The sequence below is a fragment of the Sinocyclocheilus grahami genome, unplaced genomic scaffold, assembly GCF_001515645.1.
Source record: "Sinocyclocheilus grahami isolate Dianchi unplaced genomic scaffold, SAMN03320097.WGS_v1.1 scaffold290.1, whole genome shotgun sequence".
NCBI lineage: Eukaryota > Metazoa > Chordata > Actinopteri > Cypriniformes > Cyprinidae > Sinocyclocheilus > Sinocyclocheilus grahami.
The window spans coordinates 650,955-670,873 of record NW_015505469.1 but is presented as its reverse complement, the minus strand read 5'-3'; the positions used below and the strand labels follow the sequence as shown (position 1 = coordinate 670,873).

The following is a 19,919-nucleotide window of genomic DNA, read 5'->3' as shown; positions in this document are numbered from 1 at the left end:
ATATATATATATATATATATACACAAACACACACACACACACACATTTGTATAGTCTGTACACTATTGACCATGCATTTCCAATATATAAATCAATTTTCAGAAAAAATAATTGCTGTAAAAAATGATATCAGAGAACTACATGCATGTTTGTAAGGTAGATGTTTGTAGATGTTTCTCCTGATATAAACTTTACATTTTGTCCTCCCTGAAGGTGTGTATTGCTTTTCTTATACTTTCTCTCTCTCTCTCTCTCTCTCTCTCTCTCTGATTGTGATAGAAGTGGCTTTTATTGACATAAAAATCTTTACATTGCCGCAGCATTGGTAACAGTAAATTACAGACACACATTTACAGACATTTACTAACAAATAATTAAAAAAAATTATACAATTATCAGTATTATTATTTTGTCTCTCACACACACGTTTACTTAGCTATCTAAATGGGGACATGTTTTTTATATACAGCTAGTTATAAATACTATAACCTAACACTAACAGAAAACTTTAGGCATTTGTACAATTTAAAAAGCCTCTATTTACTATATTCATATAGGCCTACTGCTTTTACAAACGAGAACGTCTCCAAACGGAGGTTTTGAGAGATTTTGTCATGTTAACTTCACTTCAGGGTACATATTTGTCACCCAAAATATGGCACACACACACACACACACACACACACACACACCGCAAGCACAAACATTGTAAGTGCTGATGGACAACAATTGTAGGCATTGAGAACAAAAGCAAGAAAATAATCAAAACAAAGAGAAAGTTGTGTAATATTGAAATGATATAAACTCTGTTGTTATTTAGCAGTGTTATTTAGCATAGTAATGATCGCTTACAACTCTCTGTATTTTGAATAAATACACGGATACCAAAATGGATATCTTCAAGTTTGCCAATAATGCTTTGACTTGATATTTTGTATGATGAAGCGAAACACCTAGAGGTTTATTTATGGATTCTAGTTTCACAATTATCAGTGGGCAGCTGCAGCATAACCATGGTTTTAATGTGCAGGACTCGGGCAGAAACTGATAAAGCACGCTACAAATTCTAAAAAATCACACGGTGTGGCAAATAATCACCATGTAAGGCAAGCAAATATTAATACAGACCAAAATTTCGTGCTGTTTTTTTTTCTTTCTTTTAAAAAAGCACCCCCTACTCCACACGAATTTTTTTTTCTTCACATTTTTGGTGCATCTGTGCGCAAAAGCGTCTTAGAGAACTGACTGAAGGTCCATCAGGTCAGGAGTGTAGAGGTCAGTGCTCGCGGCTCAAAAGCGTCTAATGCAACATAAACTGTGTCCTCTGGATGAACCTGCCCGCAAGGCTTTTGTTGAACTTCTGTAAAAATACCTTTTCATGCTCTCAACGTGAAGGCTTCAGTGTGAAGACTCCTTCGCAATGCATGTATGCCTCGTGTTTTTGTTTAAGGGGACAAAGACACCACAATGATAGCAGAGCGTCTAAGTTTAATCACTGTTGGAAAACCATTTCAGATTTAACACCAATTCATTTTCAAAAATAACATAATGTGTATGAAAGTGCTCTATAAAACGTGTTTTCCTATCTCAAGAGTTTGTTTTCAACACAATATGACGCATTTTGAGTGAAACCTCTCTGCATATTATTTATTTAATTACTGCAAAATATGCCTGTAGAAAATATGCACAATATACAGAAGTATATACATATATTTAAGAACTTAAAAACTCAAAACTGAATTCGAAAATTATTGAACGGATACTTACGTTCACGAAGAACATAAAGCTTTTAACATATTTAATAAATAGAAGGTTCAAACATATTGAGGGCTAAACGTGTATCTAAAATGCAAAATAAAAGGCTGCTTTTCAAGAATTTCAGGCAACATCTGGAAGACAGAAATACTGATTCTGCAATTGTAGCTATATTGTTTACAAAGATATCGGGCGGGATTTATAGTGGAGTAAAAGAGACATTTTTTTCTCTATTAAATAGGACATTTTTAAAAGCTGCAATAAACAAATGTAAAACGTCTATAACGAAATTCTTTAAAATGACATGAACATGATACAATTCCATGACCGACATATAGTCTTTTAGAAAGTAAACCATTAATGAGGCGCGCACAATAAACGAGGCCGAGAAGGACATTTCTTCAGTTTTTCAGTCTACAAATAAATAATTTCCCAGGCAACGATTTTTCCCCCCTTAGTATTAACTAATTTTATTTAGTTTTTATTACTTGCACCCAGTCGACTTTAGCACAAAAAACACCTAAGACATTCGTAATTTATTATATTCTGGACATTACTTACTTAAGTTCTCTTTAATGATTAAGTTAGGATAAATTGACTCGCCATAGACTTGCCAAAATGCTTTTAAAAAGAGGAAACGGGTGATATACAGAGATTTAAAAAATGGTGTAAACAGGGTCACTAACACGATCCATGCTCTGAAACAAAATTGGCAAGTTTGTGTAAAATAGCGTGAGCTTTATAACGTTTTACTGTACCTCGTGGTGACATGTGAATCATCATTCGATGCCTCATATCCTCTTTGCCTCAGTTACAAAGGGTTACAATACTGTAAATATCGAAATTTGGGATTTTAATGCATAGCAGCTTTTACGCTGCATTTAGTCATGGTGTGTGCTTCTGGTTCTCGGTTTTTGGCACTTGAAACCAACTTGTCATGATTTGCTACCATGCAATGTCAAATGAAGCATTGTCTATTACATACAGTTCATCTGTACATCTGGAGGGAGGGAGAGATATCCACTTATAAAGTTGTAATCTCTGTCTGGCTGTCCTTCTGAGCGTGTTGTGCATGCTGATTTCCAGCTGACGCCGATCTTCCTTTCGTGTTAGGAAGTTTGTGATCCTTTTTCCATTTCATTCTTCTGTTCTGAAACCAGATTTTAATCTGTCGCTCAGAGAGACAGAGGGTATGCGCGATTTCAATGCGACGCCGTCTTGTTAGATACCTGTTAAAATGAAACTCCTTTTCTAGTTCGAGAACTTGCTGTCTTGTGTAGGCTGTCCGAGAACGCTTGGGTTCCGGTCCTGTGTAATCCGGATTCACTGAGAAAGACAAAAACCCACTTATGTTTAAAAAACTAAAAACAAAGAACCTAACCATTCGCTTCCTAATGCTTGAACTTTTACAAAAAAATACCCACTTGCTCGAATTTGATCCAACAAATATTCTGTACTGGAATAATTTCAGTTTCGGTGAATTTATTTCAAACTTTACCTATGCTAAATTATTCAGCTCAAAGCTGTAGGCCAAGTGGACTCTCAGGATTGCAATAGTGTCCAACAGAGCTAGCGGCCTATTTCCTAAGCAATAAAAATTTATGGCTGGTGTAATTGGCGGACCCTTCAGAGGAACCCATAAATATTTCACTGAATGATTTTAACTGTGACTAAAACAGCAGAATAGGGCTGGCCTACAAGCAGACAGCTACGAGAGTTAATCTTACCCGTAGTAACGTGCACTTTCTTCATCCATGGATAAACTACAGCAGGCTGCTTGGCTGGTATCCCGTTCTGGCTCTTTGTGTTTTGTTGTTGTCCACAAGTCCTCGGTCCGGATATCTGGACCGCAGGACACTGCTCTGTCTGTGCGGGATAAGGGCTAGGGTGGCTGTCTTTATCCTGCACATGACCCCGCGGCTGCACCGACGAGCCCTGGACAGTGTTACAACTGTAAGGCTGTTCAGAGTAGTTTGACCGTGAATAGATTCCGGGATGCTGGAAATCAGTGTCCTGCGACGGACTGTAGTAGCGTGGGCTCTGTTCAGGTATATAGCTGTTCTGAGAATATTCCTCACAAGGAGGAAATTTGGGATCCACATACTTGGAGTTCACCATGTACGAACTCATGGCCATTAATTTCTGAAGGTAGGAAATACTAATTTTTCTCGAGTTGTCTTTTTTTCCTCCCTCCATAAAGCCCTCCTACTTGCTGTCAACTGAATAAAGTTAGGCTACCATGTGACCAGCTCGGCCAATCGAGGTGGAGGGACTTCATCAACCGAGAAGAAGCTGTGCACACCTAGTAGTTGATTTCACAAACTTCACATTATCTCTCAATTAGGACGGTAACAATATAATATAAAAATTGGATTGATTTAATACCCGATCTGTGATGAACAAAAAAAGATAAATTCTGTTTGTGTATTGAGACCCAGTTGGCAATGCTCGCCATCATCACATGGGAGGATCCCTGCTTACTACACATTTCATGATATCATATAAAAACATGTATGTGCATCACATATATGTGTATGTGGCCCATTTGGTAAATTAATATTCAACCAAGCTAAATCAAACCCAACACAGGGATTTTGACTGGTAAAAACAAAACAAGACAAAAGATAAAAAACGGCCCAAGGCACAAAAAGAGTCACATAAAGCCAGCAGACAATTGATGGAGACCGTCTTTGTCACGTAGAGGTCACGCAGAAGTTACTGGAGTCTCATCATTCCAGCGCTTCTCATCCTTTCAGCTCGCTGTATAGAGCACCCTGGTTCGCCAATCAATAATCAAACGCCACATAAAAGAGAATAGCCACTTGGCAGTTCATAAGGTAAGACTAGGGAGCAATGGCTGTGCAAAGTTTGTTAACATTTTTACAGAATATTGTTCACGTTCATTTTTGCTCTCTGTCCTGTCTCTCACTCAGATTTCAACGCTATAAAAGGTTAAAAATGTTGACTTGTTTTAGTGAAAACAGGAAGAATCGCAGTACAAAGCACCACCACGTAGACCACCAGAGGCAATGTTGACACAACTGATCAAAGCATTTCATGACAGTTCACGCAATCAGAATCATATAATCATATTATGCAATTATATGCTTATCATTTCATATTCTCCAGTTAGAAAGTGGTTCTTCGTTGCCAGATGCCGTTTTCCAAAGCACTTATTAGCAATTTACATGTATTGCCCGTACATCAGACGGCAAAAAAAAAAATCATTCAGAACACACAAAGTTTTATTCGAAGTTCTTGCATCGACCATATACTCCCCTAGAATCGAATCTGTGACTGTCATTTTTTTCCACACAAATTCGGTTCTACAGGGTATATATAGACAACGACATGTATTCGCTCAACAGACAAAACGCCTTCGAAAAAATAATAATAATTAAATTCTTTATACATTGAATTCGTTACTGCAACCGTTCTAAAAGTGTCCCATTACGTATAATTAATTTTCAATATTACACTAAAGTTTTATTTTAAAACACTCTTTTGATAATACAGTTGTTTAACGGGGAAAAATCTCCAAATAGTGGCCCGTAGCTCAATTTCTCAGACCTTGCGCACTGCGCTCAAATGTATGTAATAAATGGTGACTAATCACACTAATAAAAATGATCTAATTCTATAGGCCTATCGCTATACAACACATTATTATATTCATCCAGGTATAGGCTTGGAGGCTTTTGTGCTAAATTCTACTCACGGAGAGATGCTGTCATGGCATCAGGTGGCCTCAAAATCGTGTGCTGTTTGGATACCGTGAAGAAGCATATAAAGGAAGGCTAAGGGTCTAGAGGTCAAGCCGAATCATTTACAACACACATCACAAAGTTTCATTATTTTTTTGCAAGGCGACAGCGGTAGCGGAAAAGGTGGAAAGTTCATGGATAATACATGACCTCCTCTCTGATAACCAGCTCCTGTGGTCCTTCGCTCCCGGTCACCAGAGCAAAGCTGCCCCAAAACCTTGGATCTATTAAAAATGTAAGAATACAAACTCTCAGTATTTAAAACATATTTACCAATGCTTGTCGTTGCATCTATATTTGGTTAACAACGATGTTTTCTTTAATTTATTTTCCTATATAGGGAATTAGCATTATTTTCTTTAAAAAAAAATCTTATGAATTTCTATTCAAATACCAAATACATAGCTTGATTACTTTGACCAGCTGTATCTGAACTGTTTAACTGTGTTAGAGCATGATGCTTTCACGGGTGATCATAGCTTTTTAGATTTAAGAGAAATTATAATAGTTTCGAAATTCTGCAGGCCATCTATTCTTGATATTAGATTTTTTATATATATATATCTTAATTAATTTTTGTGTGTTATATACTTACCAAGCGTAGCTAGACAGTGTACCTTTTTAATACGTGTATTTATTTATGTATTGTTAGACAGCGTGACCCGTGTTTCACCTTGTTTCACCGACTTGTTCAGGCGGGTCAAAGCCGAGTTACTGATGAACAAAAGAATGAGACAGCCACCAATTGCAGTGACCTCTGATTTTAAGTAAAAAGATCTCCTGTTGCATTTTTTTTAATAATTCGCATGTACATAGGGGTTTCTGTGGTATGAACCGTGTTATTGTTTTAACCCCCGACTTAAATCAAGTTGGAAATTAATTTTTGTATGCAGAATTGACAGTCATTCTTTAATAATCGACATTTTTATGATTTAATTCTTTTTTTTTTTAAATGTGTTTGACTCACAAGAGAATTAGCCCCGGTTTGGCTATCATCGAATGAAATATCTGATCTTTCTCAAACGCTTTAGTTCAAAATATCTGGATTACTCTTTATAGAATGCACAGATATATTTGAACTGATTAATGTTTAATTTAAAATTTTAGCAAATCAAAACTCTCAATCATTATTTAAATGAAATGGTATAGTTGGATAAAACTAAATGATGTATTTTTTGTTTACCTTTATAGCATGCACATCAAATTGGACATCTTTGCTATTGTTAATTCAGACTATTTATTTCAGGCTTTAATGAAAATGACTTTTGTTCTTTTGTGTTGTTCTCAATAATCTAAACTGCCACTTATTCAGGAAAAAAAATAATGAACACAAAGTATAGATGGTTTAGGACCAGAACGACTGTTTCTTTTGCTTGGGGGCGCTAGAGAGCTGGTCAATAAAAACCAGAAACCCTGCTTGTTACAAAGTTCAGTAATATGTCATGAAAGCGCGTGTATCGACTAAATGCTGTTTTCGTTTAGCCATATTTCTCTCTAAAACTAAACAGTAGGCTACACTATTTTATCACAATGGAGCGCACTGCACAACAGGTGTAAACACGTAGCGATAATTTGCAGGTCTAATGCAAAAGTAAAACACATAAAAAATAGGTTTGGTCGTATTTTTAAATATGCGGTAATCAAACACAGCTCTCGATATAGGCCTATGTGTATTTCACAATTGGAATCCAACAACATAATAATTAACAAATAATTAGAAAGTAAAGAAATATAATTTTGTCCTCGATGTATCGAAAATGTGCATTTTAACTTAGGCTATATAATAGTAATAATAATAATAATAGTAATAATAATAATAATAATAATAATAATAATAATAATAATAATAATAATAATAATAATAATAATTGAATTCGTGTATAGGGCCCCATCTTTCATAACGTGGCGCCACGACTTCACCAAAACCGGACTACTGCATAACATTTACGTCACCTCCATTACAGCCTATTTTTTTCTCTCCATAGTTATCCAACCACTCAAAACTGTGCACAACAACACAAGAGGAGATCACAGAAACAAATCAGCGCTGGTTTGGAGGCTGACTATATGAACCCACAGTATGAAACATTATGGCACAATTCAACCACGCACAAGTTCAGTGACACGTACCGAGGACACGCTTACCTCCAGAAGCAGGAGTATCACTTAAAGCGTATCGACAAGTTTGTATATCCATGATCAAAACAAGCGTGGAGCCTCTTTCCTCTGCAGCGATACTGGGATCCTTTCTAACCCGTCTGAACGACCTTTCTAATATACAATGTGAAATATATTTTGGCTTGTCAACTCCCTGGCCATAAAACAAAGTTTAATGGTATCACGTGCTTCCCCACAGCCATTCATGACAGCGCGCGGGTGCCATAAATAATCCTGAAAGTTGCACTTATTCAATAATGGCGATTACTCTGATCTCAGGAGGAAATAAAGACACAGGGTTCAATTCGCATTCAGTGCACTCAGAGGGGGAACGACTACGCTGTCGAAAACCAGAGATTGTTTCTTGAATCTTGGTAGACTAATGTCTGCGATATAGGCTATTTTGGCAAATAATTTTTGTAGTTCTTATCCAAGTAGTATTAGTCGGTGTAGTAGGCAATTTCTTTAAAAAAAAAAAAAAAAGGGAAAAAAGCATTGCTTAAGTTGGCCACAGTTCACTCAAGGATAAATGAGGTGTTTTAGAAAATCTCTGATGTGTGAACTAATGGGAGATTTTTTTCTCCCGAGGTTAAATAATGCATTCCTAGTGAAAGAGAGGGGAGAAAACACACATTAGCACCATATATGGCGAGTTGTCGAGTACAAAATAAAAAAAATAAGGTAAAAAAAATATATACAAAATAAATATCAAATATAAATACCTAGGCTATAAAAATAACATTTACTGGTAAAATAAATTTTCTCACCTCAGAGTTGATGGTTTTTTTTTTTAAATCCAGCCAGATGACTATAAAGTCAACTGATTAGTCGATTGATAGCCTAATTCAAAATATTTTACAGCTCATTCAAGGGGTGAGTGTTTCGAGATTTTCCAACTCACTTGGATATTTTAATAAAATGTTTTGCTAATATTTTGGATAGTTATAGCCTATGGTTGTAATGTTGAAACTATTAAAATGTGAACCAACTTTTGTTTGTAAACCAGCAGTGAAAACATTATGAGACGTGAAATTGAATAGGCTAAATAACAATCAGTAATTAAATAAAATATGAAATAATTCCAACTATTCTCGCGCAGAACCTGAAAGTATTGTTTCTGTTTCTAAGAATTGGCATTTCTATCAGTTAATAAGAGAACTGTGTGACTGTTGTGTCACATGACTGTGACAACCAATCACAGTTACAGGAAATGGCCTCGAGGACAAAGATGCAGATAGCGGGCAAGCAAGTCCCAGAGTGTTAGACAACAGCACCGCCTGCCGACCAAAGCAGACGCTGCCTAGGTGTTCTGTGCATGGCAAACGCACCTCGTTATGGAACAGATATTTTTTGCTTAGCTGCTCATACAGAAATAGTGCATTGAACAACTACAAGAAGTGCTTGCATAACTATTTTACATGAATACTTTGAATATAATATATATATATATATACAAATTGGCAAAAATAAAATAAGTGATAAGTGTCAACATTAAAAGTAAAAATTACAAGAAAGGATTGAGTCGGTCATAAGATTAACTGATGAACAGTCATCATTTGAAAGTTTACATAACGTTTTGTTGTTAGTTTTAGAATGTTTGAAGATTTGCTTCTTGATTCTTTGAACGACGTAAATACTAGCACAACAACTTCTGTTAATAATAATACTAATATCAGTTATTTTGAATGAAGGATGTTTTCATAAAGGTTCGAATTGTTCATATTCAAGGCTGTGAGTCATATCAAGCATTTCTGTCAAATGATTCAAATTAAGATCTAGTAAAGTTAGGCCAACATTAAAAAAAAGCACATTACCCTAAAACACAACAAGCCGTTTTAAAGGAGCATAGCTTTTAGTAGAATCCAAAAGGGAGATTTCAACATTTACTATTTGATTGCTCTTTTAAATGCACAAACAAAGAATACTCTTTTTTAAAGTTTTTTTATTATAATTTTTTTCATCAGCCTGCCTATGCTGCTGTCACAATCTGAAATTATTATCGCAAACCAAAAACCTGCTGGTAGTTTCTGACTATGCTATGGCGATGCATATTGTCCAGCATGTTCAATCTAACAAAATACAAACTTACCAAACAAAGCCCTGTAATCCATGCTTTTCCTCCTGCGCTGCTGGTGAATATTAAGAAGCTTCTTTCAAATCAGTCGTCCAGTACTGTATTGCTTGCTCTGTTTAGAAATGCTACTCGGGTAGCACCCATAGCATCTGACAACATACGTTTGGTAACGCACTTTACCAAAGCCTTGAGTTTGCCTTCTCGATCTCTGACACAGATAGCAGTACACAGCAAAATTACATATTTAAAAATATTTGAGCACACTGTGTATTTTGGATTTGGAGCCTTTAGCCACAGAATGCAGTTGAAAAATCGCTTGGGAAATCAGGAAAAGGGGTCATGAAGACGTTTGCGTCTTGCACATGACCAGTGGCATCCAATGACAGACGAAATAGGCTCATAAAAAGATCTATTACAAAGCTGTAAATTGTCTTCTAACAAAAAGGAATCTGGGCTGCCGCAAAGCCTCTAGTATTTTGCGAACCAGCTGCACTTCCTCAGCAACGAAAATGCAGTCACAAACATCTGCTGAAAGAGAGTGTGTTTGTGGGTGTGTGAGAGATAGTAAAAGAGAGGGAGTGCGAGAGAGACAGAGAGAGAAATTGTAAAGACACGCTAAAATGTTCTTAATCTGTGTTGTTTTGTAAGCATAAAATATGTAAAATAATTAAATTAGTTTAAGTTCAGTTAAGGCCTAACTAGAAACTGACATAATTTTAGCTATTAGCCTAGAAAAGTAAGCACCGGCGATCAATAAAGAATTGTAGCTATATGTAATAATTACTTAAAACTACCTTAATGCTCACAATGCATAATATTAGAAACCGCGCTATTTAAACAGAATAATGGTACTTTATCATTATTTATACATATATTTTATAAACGACAATCGAAATACACAGTTCTGAATATCGTTCTCACAATCAACAGAGCATCGATTCATACATTTGTTATTTAGAAATGGGAGCATTTTGGAAAGTAATCATTTGTCGGCGTTTAAAATATAGGCTAAACCCATTTGCCTGTGTTTCTGTTTGTGTGTCAAAAGCACTGGTACTAATTATCAGTTCTGCGGCTGGAGGTGTCAGAAGAGCTGTAGACGCCAGATTAACATACAGAAATCGTGATTTTATATATTTTGACTGTGCAAAACTGTTAATACAGAGGTAATGACTTTAAAATTAATGACATTCATTATTCATGTTTAAACTGCTCATCTAAAATAATTTTTTTGTTCTACATTTATTTTACAATATATCCATTATTATTTAAAGAAATCGAAGCTTCATGTGTTTTTTCTGGATATATCAGTTAAAAGCTGCAGGGTTTTTTTTAACGCGGGCTTATTACCTTTGCTTGTAGTCACCATGTTTTATTTATTGCGTATCACTTCAGGAAAAATATCATGTTTGCGTGCATATACGTGCTTCCGAAAAAAAAAAAATTAAAAACAAAAATGGATAAATTAATTAATTATAATTAAACAAAAATAAATAAATACCTCTCGGGGTATAAGGCATATATAGGCCTATTCCTTTTTTTCTGACATATCTCTTTCAGAAATATATAATTTAATTCAAGGTTCGAATGAAGGGGGGTATGGAGAGGTAGGGGGGTCTAGAACGGGAACGCCTTTATAATCAAAGAGAAGCTACAGTAATCTGAAAACAGATTTTATGCCCGACAACCTTGAAGTCTCATCCAAGGGAACGTCTGAGACGGAGGCGAGCGCTGATTTAGGCACCCTGGTTCCGAGCCAGTATTACTGCCGGTCGATTTACAGGCTCGGTATTGTAGCGACCCGGCCTCTCGCAGTGTGGTAAAGACCCGCTGTCTTTGAAAGTTATCGTGTGCGTAAAATTTAGAGCGGTCGCAGTGACACGTAATTCCACCAGGACTCGACTGATAACTGGCGCTCCGTGTCGCAGAGTTCCCAAGCAGATAACATGATTGCATCCGTGCTGGCCGTCGCCATACGCCTTCACATGCCTACCGTTCAGCATTTTGTGGAAATGTTGATCCGCAGGAGAGGATACTTCGTCCAGTGTGTTATGTGAAGTGTCGACAAAGTGAGAACTCATTGGTGGTGTCAGATCGTTACTTATTAATGCCAGTGGAATCAGATATGATTGAGAGCTGCTGTTATTGAATTGTGTATTTGGTGAACAGGCCCACAGCCAAATTGTGCAGTCAGGGTGCTACAGCATGCCTCAAAACACGTTTGCTTTTAGTTATAGATCACATGACAGACAGGGAGGGAGAGAAAGGAAAGGAAAATTAGATTACGTGTATTTTTTGCTCTTTTCTATCTTCGTTTGGAGTCAGCAAAATGCTTGTTCGGCGTATACTGCGTTTACATTACATTTACATGTATTAATTTACCACTACTATTCATAATAATAACAGTACTACTACTACTACTATAGCCTACTATTACTACTACTACTACTACTAATAATAATAATAATAATAATAATAATTAGAAAGTGTTGTTTTGTTGAAACATTGAATTACCGGCATTATATTCATAGTTTTTTTTTTCAGATGTAAAAACAAATCTATAAATATTTCAACTAGATTTAGTTTATAGGCTAGTCGTTTTGTAACAGATGCATGAATAGTAAGCTATATATTCTACTATATAACAAACAAAAACCTTCGATATCTATAATAATATCTGTTTTTCAGCATGCTTTAGGTCTACTGCTTAAAACAAATAAAACAAACGGCTTTGTAACATATGTTGCTGTATGCTGTTTTGAGTAAAGCCTTCGTTTTTACTTTTCATTTCTAAATGGCTGTTCTCCTGATGATTCCATTTGTATTGCACTTGTAGTTGAGAGGAAAGAAACATTATGTCAAAGCGAAAATAAAGTTAAATAAACTGTAGTAGGCTAACCTCACTTGGTAGTCTACCGAAACTCCTTTAGCCCAATTATTATGTGTCATTATAAATATAATAAGCAAATACACATTTGATAGAGAGCTAATGTAATATAGTACATTTTATCCACAACATTCATCTATATACATGTATCTGTTTAGCCACACATTGCTCCGTACTGAGATGCATGCTCACTGGCCAAATTCCTTTGTTCTTGCCCTTTCTCGACCCATTTATAGTTTTATTCAAAATAGACAATGAAAAGTACGGATACAAACTGGGAAAACTGAACGCATATGTTTGTCCCGAGATATGAACTTTCTGGAAGCAAATTCGAATTTAACAAATTTCTAGTAGGTATCCTGTTTTGATATCTGATTAAGCTCCTGTAAGTAAGTGTGCACAACCAGGGGCAGCCCATTATTTTCACAGATCAGCTATGCCCTCTAGTGGCAATAATGTGCACCCCTGTTTAATCTTGCATTCTTTGAAAATTGCAGGATGCATTCATGTTTATTTTTTGCAGTCACGTTCCCAGGCATTTAAATATATTTTGAAGTCTATTTGTTCAGAATCTAAAATGGGTGTTGCAACGAATGCATGGCCGACATTAGCTACCTAGCTTGTCGTAAGTATTTAATTGGCTATGGCGACCTTTTTCTAAGATGAAAACATTCCTGTTGCATTTTGTTGTAGTAACACCCCGAAAGATTGTGAGCTTTAAGGTTTGTAGAGTGGAGCATTTCCTGAATAAACGTGACTTTCAGTGTACTGGGGGGTCGATGTTGCTTTAGTCTCACCATCAATACACCGACCAGACGCCCCGTAGAAAAGTGTCTACGTTTTTGTGTGCAAGTAACAGACACAAAGAACCAGTGAGGTTAGTTTCAAAGAGAAGAGCAATTACAGTCGTATACCATAAACTCATTTAGACCAGACGTCTAGCTCTTTCTATAGCTTTATTGGACCCAGTTTCTTCCTGCTCTAAAGCAATTATTGGTACAGGTTTGACGATAAATTGGGGTTCTTTGCAACACCTTTTAACACCTTTTTAGCAATATTGCCTAACAATGAATCTGTATATTGTGTTCAGCATGAAACAAAATTAGTCTTGTCGCAGGTCATAGCAACATAAAATCGTATTGCTGTTATTTAAAAGGTCTGTACATACAGTAGTGTGCAGTCGAAATTGCCATTTATTTATAAAACATGGTCTAAAAAAGGAAACATTTTCACAGTAGGTGCACGAGTAGAGTATTTAACAAAGCTTGTCTACACCCAAATTCACTATACAGCACTGAAGACAAGTTTCACTGTGAAAAATAAAACGAAATTGATAAAAAGAGAAATAAAACAGACTAAAAAGTTCGATTTTCTTATCTAATTCAGACCATATTGATGCATCTACCACACCAGCAAGAGCTCAAACTAGAAATACACTAGTTTAGAAAAGAGATATTAGAAATATGAGATTGAACATAATGTCCAATTTAAAAAAAGACAGAAAATAAAGGCACAGTAAATTATTACATGTGGCTGCATGAAGGCGAAGAGCGAGGTTTGCATGCATTATGGACAGATTTAAAGATCAGCACATTAAGAACTGATCAGATCACGACCCACATCCTAAGTTCCTAAGACATTTTTATGGTAGGATTTGTATGAGTAAGGATAAGCAACTTCGGAATTTTACGAAACTGAATTCTCCGATCCTGAATGAACTAAACCATGGTGCTGGGAAACAGATTTTAAGCCAAATATAACTACTTTATAATGTGTGGAATATTCATTCATTTATATATAAACAGACGAAATGCCATTTGAATAAGTAAAAAGGGAAGAAAACAGTTGTATCCTCAACCAAGCAAATTACAGGAACGCGCATTAGCTTTTGAGCTGAGGCACATTGTTCACTGTTCACTAAGGATCTCTGCTGCTCCTCTCTCGGTTCATCTTCTTCATTTTCATTCTTCTGTTCTGAAACCAGATTTTAACCTGCCGCTCTGTTAAATTCAGGATTCGTGCAACTTCATAACGACGATCCCTCGTTAAATACATGTTATAAAGGAACTCCTTCTCTAATTCAAGAGTCTGATATTTTGTGTAAGGGCAACGTTTCTTTCTTGTTGATCTCGCATGGATCCAGTTTGCTGCAGGGTTGCCTGAAAGAAAAAAGCACGTAAATAAGCTTTACGTCCACAATTGATTAGATCACTCATCACAATGTCAAAGGGAGCTTTGCCTTATGTATCCATTAAAATATTGTGTAGTGAGTGTGAATGCAACGATTTTTATTTTTATTTGTTATATATATATATATATATAGCATTCTCACAGACGAAGGTAATATTTCGGCCCGTGGTAAGAGCTCGGACACTTTTATAGGTTTGTAAAACCTCCAGTTTAGGAAGTTGGAAGGTTGTAAATCAAGGGCCAATTCATTTTACTTACTTGGGTCAAGTTGTTGTTGTTTTTCGTCTTTATGTTCACCGTGATTCGAAATATCATTTGCACCCGTTTCTTCAGTAGCTTTGTCTGCGCTCTCGGATACAGCGCTGCAGCTATACTCGGGAACCACCGGCGTCTCCGTTTCAAACGCCGCGCTTTCAGTCCTTTTCGAGGGTAAACTTTCAATCTTTGTGCCGCTGTGCCGACTGCTGGAGGGGAGCCCCGATAGAGAGATATGGTTTGAGACTGGTTCTATCCAGGAGCGCACGTATCTGTTGTCCGAAAGATGGGTCTGGTGGACGTATGGATGGTAAATTCCGGACACAGCAGCAGTAGATGGCTGATGAACCGAGGTCCAGGACGCAGGGAACACGGCTGACTTGGGAGCGAAGCTGCACGACGAGAAGTCCGCATTTTCCCCCACACCTGACGGCCTCACTGTGTGTGAGCCCTGGACATAACGCGCTCCGTACACATCCTCCGTGTCGTGCCCCATAATAGAGTCCACATAATAGCTACTGAGAGCTGAACTAGTCGACATTTTTGGATCCCGTCGAACTCATATAAAACGTTACTCTGTTTCAGAAACCTTGCCTCTGAACAATCATAGTATTTTTGCTGCCTTCATCTCCAGTGATTGGTTACATGAATCACGTGATCATATTTACTAATACAGAGAGTAAATCAGTCCGCTGATAACGGTATGTTTGATTTGTACTCTTAAAAAATAAGATAAGGAATTATTTTCATCTTAACTTAGCTGAAGTGGTATTCTGCATTCAACCTGTTTTAGACCACGATTGTTTTTTTAACAAGGTCATATTAATGCATCCATTTATTTCAGTGCCAGCACTCACCATTGATAGCTTAGCAAACGATTCCAGCAGCGTTAAAATCTTGCAAAATTTCGTCTTAAGATATGTCATACTCGAGCCTTGTAAAGTATTTTATAGAGTACCGAGTTGCAAGTCCTCGTAAAATAAATGTAATAACATGCTATAAAACAACGAACCACCACAGCCCTACAGATTCTCATATTTTATAAAAGGTCCTCGCTGCTTTAGTGTTAAGATCTGCAATTCAGTTGTTGTAAGTTTGATACTGACTGTAAGGTGTTGTAAGATTGACACAGGAAAGTAATATTTGTGTATATTTTTGGTACTTCTTGAAAAGTGAGTCATGGTATTTTATGTGTATCAATAAAAATTTTATGAGGTGCATTTGATTATGTATTAATGTTCCCTTAATAAAAAGACTCTTGGCATTTCAAAGTGTCTTGACCCACGTGTCTGTCATTAAATAATAATAATAATAATAATAATAAATATGGGAATATTCTCGTCTTTTTAGATAATACACTTCGAGCACTGATGGTGGCGACCACTATGTGGAAAGACTGATGGCAATAAAGCGGATGTTGCTACGTCACATTACAATAAAATAGCAAAAAGGTTCAAAACCGAGTAGATAATTTGTGTAAAGAGAGGTTAAACGAAATTCATTGCACATGTCTTCCTTATTTGGGAAAATAATCTGAGTGAGAAAACAATGTGGTAAAATGTTATTTGTCGACAAGTTGTCACTGAGAGCAGTTTTGTTAGTTACAGTTTTGGTCAAAAGTATAATATGCGTTCATATCTGTGCATGGTCACACACTTGAACGCATCTGAGCATGTGCCTATAGAGACGTGTGGCATTGTGTTTGTTTGTATGCACATTAGAGAGTGAGTGGTCAATGCTATAGAAAGAAAAATGCAGAGCATTAATATAAGTTTTATACTTGTGGAAAGATAAGATACGAAAATAAGTATCTGGTCCCTTTTAAACAAAAATTTGACCAAATCAAGTTGAAGTTTGATCCATGTATTTTAGAGTTACATTTTCGTAAATTTTCTGAGTTCTTTTCTGGGCATACAGGAATTAAGAAAACTTGCTGTTTTGTTTGTCACTGACGTCCGTAAGTCACTTATGTATGTATGTATGTATGTATGTATTTATTTATTTATTTATTTTCATTTAAAGAATTAACTAGTGCAAAGCAAGTTAGTATTCCATGGCTTTTTCGTCGATCAAAACATTTAAACTGTTTTGGGCCTTTTCATAACAATTGGACTAAAAAAAATAAATTACAAAAAATAAATTTAGAAAATGACACATTCAGGCTCAAACACGGACTGTATTTTAACATAAGATCATATTTTAAATGACTTTGTTTTGCCCACATATTTAACAAAGGGTTTTAATTTAGCGGGTTGTACAATGTTTTCTTGTGCGTGTGTGTGTGTGTGTGTGTGTATGTGTGTGTGTGTGTTTGAGGGTAGTATTGGGGAATGTAATATGGTCCTGATTAAACTGTGGTTTAGAAACGTTTTTATACAAATATTACAACAAACATTATTATAACATAATGAATTTATTAGTCCACTGACCACATGCCACAAACATGCACTTATACAGACATATTTAAACATCTATTATACAGAAACCTTTACACGTAATTATTTCAGTTGAATGAAGGTTTTCACTGGAGAAAGAATGGGTACCCTTTACTTTCAAATGTGCTATAATGTCCTTTTTTTAGCGCAAATGTTTCTGCGACATTTTTGCTCTGTCCCCGCTGAAATGAAGCCGCTCGGAATAGCCTGTTTCTATCTTATTATATAAGTTAAGACCTAACACCAGTTTTATACCCTTTGAAACATACTGAAATACACAAGGCTTCACATTTCAAATGCAATGAAAGATGTAGCAACAAATGACAAAGATTTAGCAACGATCACAACACTGGAACGTGAAAGTAGCCAAAACAATGCACACCGCCCTCATGTCAACATTATACAGGAGAACACAGATGGATCGAAACGGGGAGGGAGGTAAGTTTTTGAAATGCTCTCGTTTTCATGCTCACGAAAAAGTGAGATTGGATGTGAGTTCACGAATACGATTTTCTCTACTCATCTTCTTAAGTTTCATCCTGCGGTTTTGGAACCAGATTTTCACTTGTCTGTCAGTGAGGTTGACACATTTGCTTATCTCTAGACGGCGCTCCCGAGTCAGGTACATGTTGAATAAAAATTCTTTTTCTAATTCCAAGGTCTGGTGTTTTGTGTAGGGACATCTTTTTTTCCTTCCACTCTTCGCGGTTAACCAGTTGCTCGTCGGTGTGTCGTTTTTAGATTCTGCAAAACAAAAACACACAGTGAACCAACAGCAAAACAAAAAGGGAAATCAAGACACTTTTTTGCATTAAAAAAATAGAAAGCGTATGCTTGTTATAACAGTTATCATAATTAAATCTATGCCTATTAGAATTAACGTAGCCTACTGAGTCTAAATATTAGCCCATGTGGCCTCGTTTGGACTTTCAGCACACAATGACAAGTGTTGACTACAGCGTACTTTTACTGAATTGTTGTTGTTAATATTATTATTTTTATTTTTTCAGTTAACAATAAGTTTTATTAAGCTAAATTACTCCTTATAACCCATGCACTTTTTATACAGGCGATTTTTGTATTTAACTACCAGAAATATGATTTTGCCAAGCTATAGCCTACTAACAATGTTGCAGTTAGTAACAAATAAATGGCAATGAATGGTTCCTACATTAAAAGTACATTCATTTTCGTGCTGAATGGATAAAGCTGCAAACACATTTCACCGAGACTCTGCTGCTTATATTGAGCAAAGATTGTCAACAATGAAAATGCGCACATAATTAAATGCTATCTTTATATGCCTTTGATTTAATCGTCGGCAGTGTGTGTATTGTCACAAAGCAGTAATATTGTCGTTATATACATAAACAAATTAAATATAAAAATAGCTCTACGGAGTTATGAACTTGTTTATATAGAAATCTTAACATGATTTTAGATTAAGGAACAATCATGCCAGATTCTTTACATAATTTTAATAAAGCGTTAAAAGCACGCATGCACGCGCTAAATGCGTGGGTTTCCTAGAATACACTGAAGTAAATCGTAAACACTATCAATTTTCCCAGATAAATAATACAAAAAATACAGAATCACTGCAGAGGGCTGACATGTGGAAACAGACATAAACATCATATTTGGAAGTATAATGTTTTGATGATCACATATGTCAAATAGGCCTACTATACGAAATGCATAATTTATCTCGGTTAGGAATTTAAAGGTAAAAACATTTATACTAATTTACACTCTAGTAAATAGTGCAGGCTATGATTCTTCGACAAAGGTTTTGTCTAGGCTATTTAATTTGTTGGCCTGTAATAAATAGATGAAATGAATAAAAATAGACCTACGATTAATAAGAGGATGCCGTAGAGATAAGTAGTGGACTCCAGATACGTTGTGCTAAAATCCATGTATCATTAGAAGTATTTCATTTTATTTTTTTTCCAGTGTACACGCAAATCTGCCGTCTCCCATGCAAGGAACGGTTTACAAAATATATTATAAAACTAAAAGCTGCTGAAGACCTTAAAAATCAGCTACGTTGTAATGGGCTATGCTTGCAATATTAAGGATGATATAGCCCAACAACAACGACGACAGATATTATTATTATTATTTGTTATTATTGTTAACAACAACAACAAAACAACAATAACAATCCTAATAGTTATAATAATAATAATAATAATGGTAGCGATTCTGTTTATGTTTGATCTCTTTATTGAACAAGACGTTTCCCAAAAAAGGCACTCTACAACCAAATGTTAAAGCGTGTAAAAAGGCACTGAGACTAGGCAGATGTATACTGAAATGATTTTCCCAAGAAAGAAATCCTCCGTACGCAACTAAAATATATTTTCTGGGTTTTCAGGGGGGGGGGGGGGGGGTTTTTC

At 36.0% G+C, this 19,919-nt stretch overlaps 3 protein-coding genes across 3 annotated transcripts in view; all 3 read right to left on the bottom strand.

Moving 5' to 3' along the window:
* hoxd3a (homeobox D3a) overlaps positions 1-5,724 on the bottom strand; it is a 17,999-nt gene extending 12,275 nt beyond the window's left edge. Inside the window, exon 1 of the mRNA XM_016292662.1 lies at positions 5,670-5,724. The gene's annotated coding sequence lies outside the window, so the exon portion shown is untranslated. The remainder of the gene's footprint in view (positions 1-5,669) is intronic.
* hoxd4a (homeobox D4a) lies at positions 1,835-4,013 on the bottom strand. The gene is made up of 2 exons (XM_016292663.1): positions 3,483-4,013; positions 1,835-3,081 (listed from the first exon to the last, which is right to left on the bottom strand). Exons 1-2 carry the CDS (start codon positions 3,949-3,951, stop codon positions 2,780-2,782), a joined length of 771 nt encoding a protein of 256 aa, XP_016148149.1. The 5' UTR covers positions 3,952-4,013; the 3' UTR covers positions 1,835-2,779.
* An 8,379-nt stretch (positions 5,725-14,103) lies between the features above and the next one.
* Positions 14,104-15,694, bottom strand: LOC107600753 (homeobox protein Hox-D9a-like). Its single transcript, XM_016292708.1, has 2 exons — positions 15,086-15,694; positions 14,104-14,796 (listed from the first exon to the last, which is right to left on the bottom strand). Exons 1-2 carry the CDS (start codon positions 15,621-15,623, stop codon positions 14,555-14,557), a joined length of 780 nt encoding a protein of 259 aa, XP_016148194.1. The 5' UTR covers positions 15,624-15,694; the 3' UTR covers positions 14,104-14,554.
* Between the last annotated feature and the right edge of the window lie 4,225 nt (positions 15,695-19,919).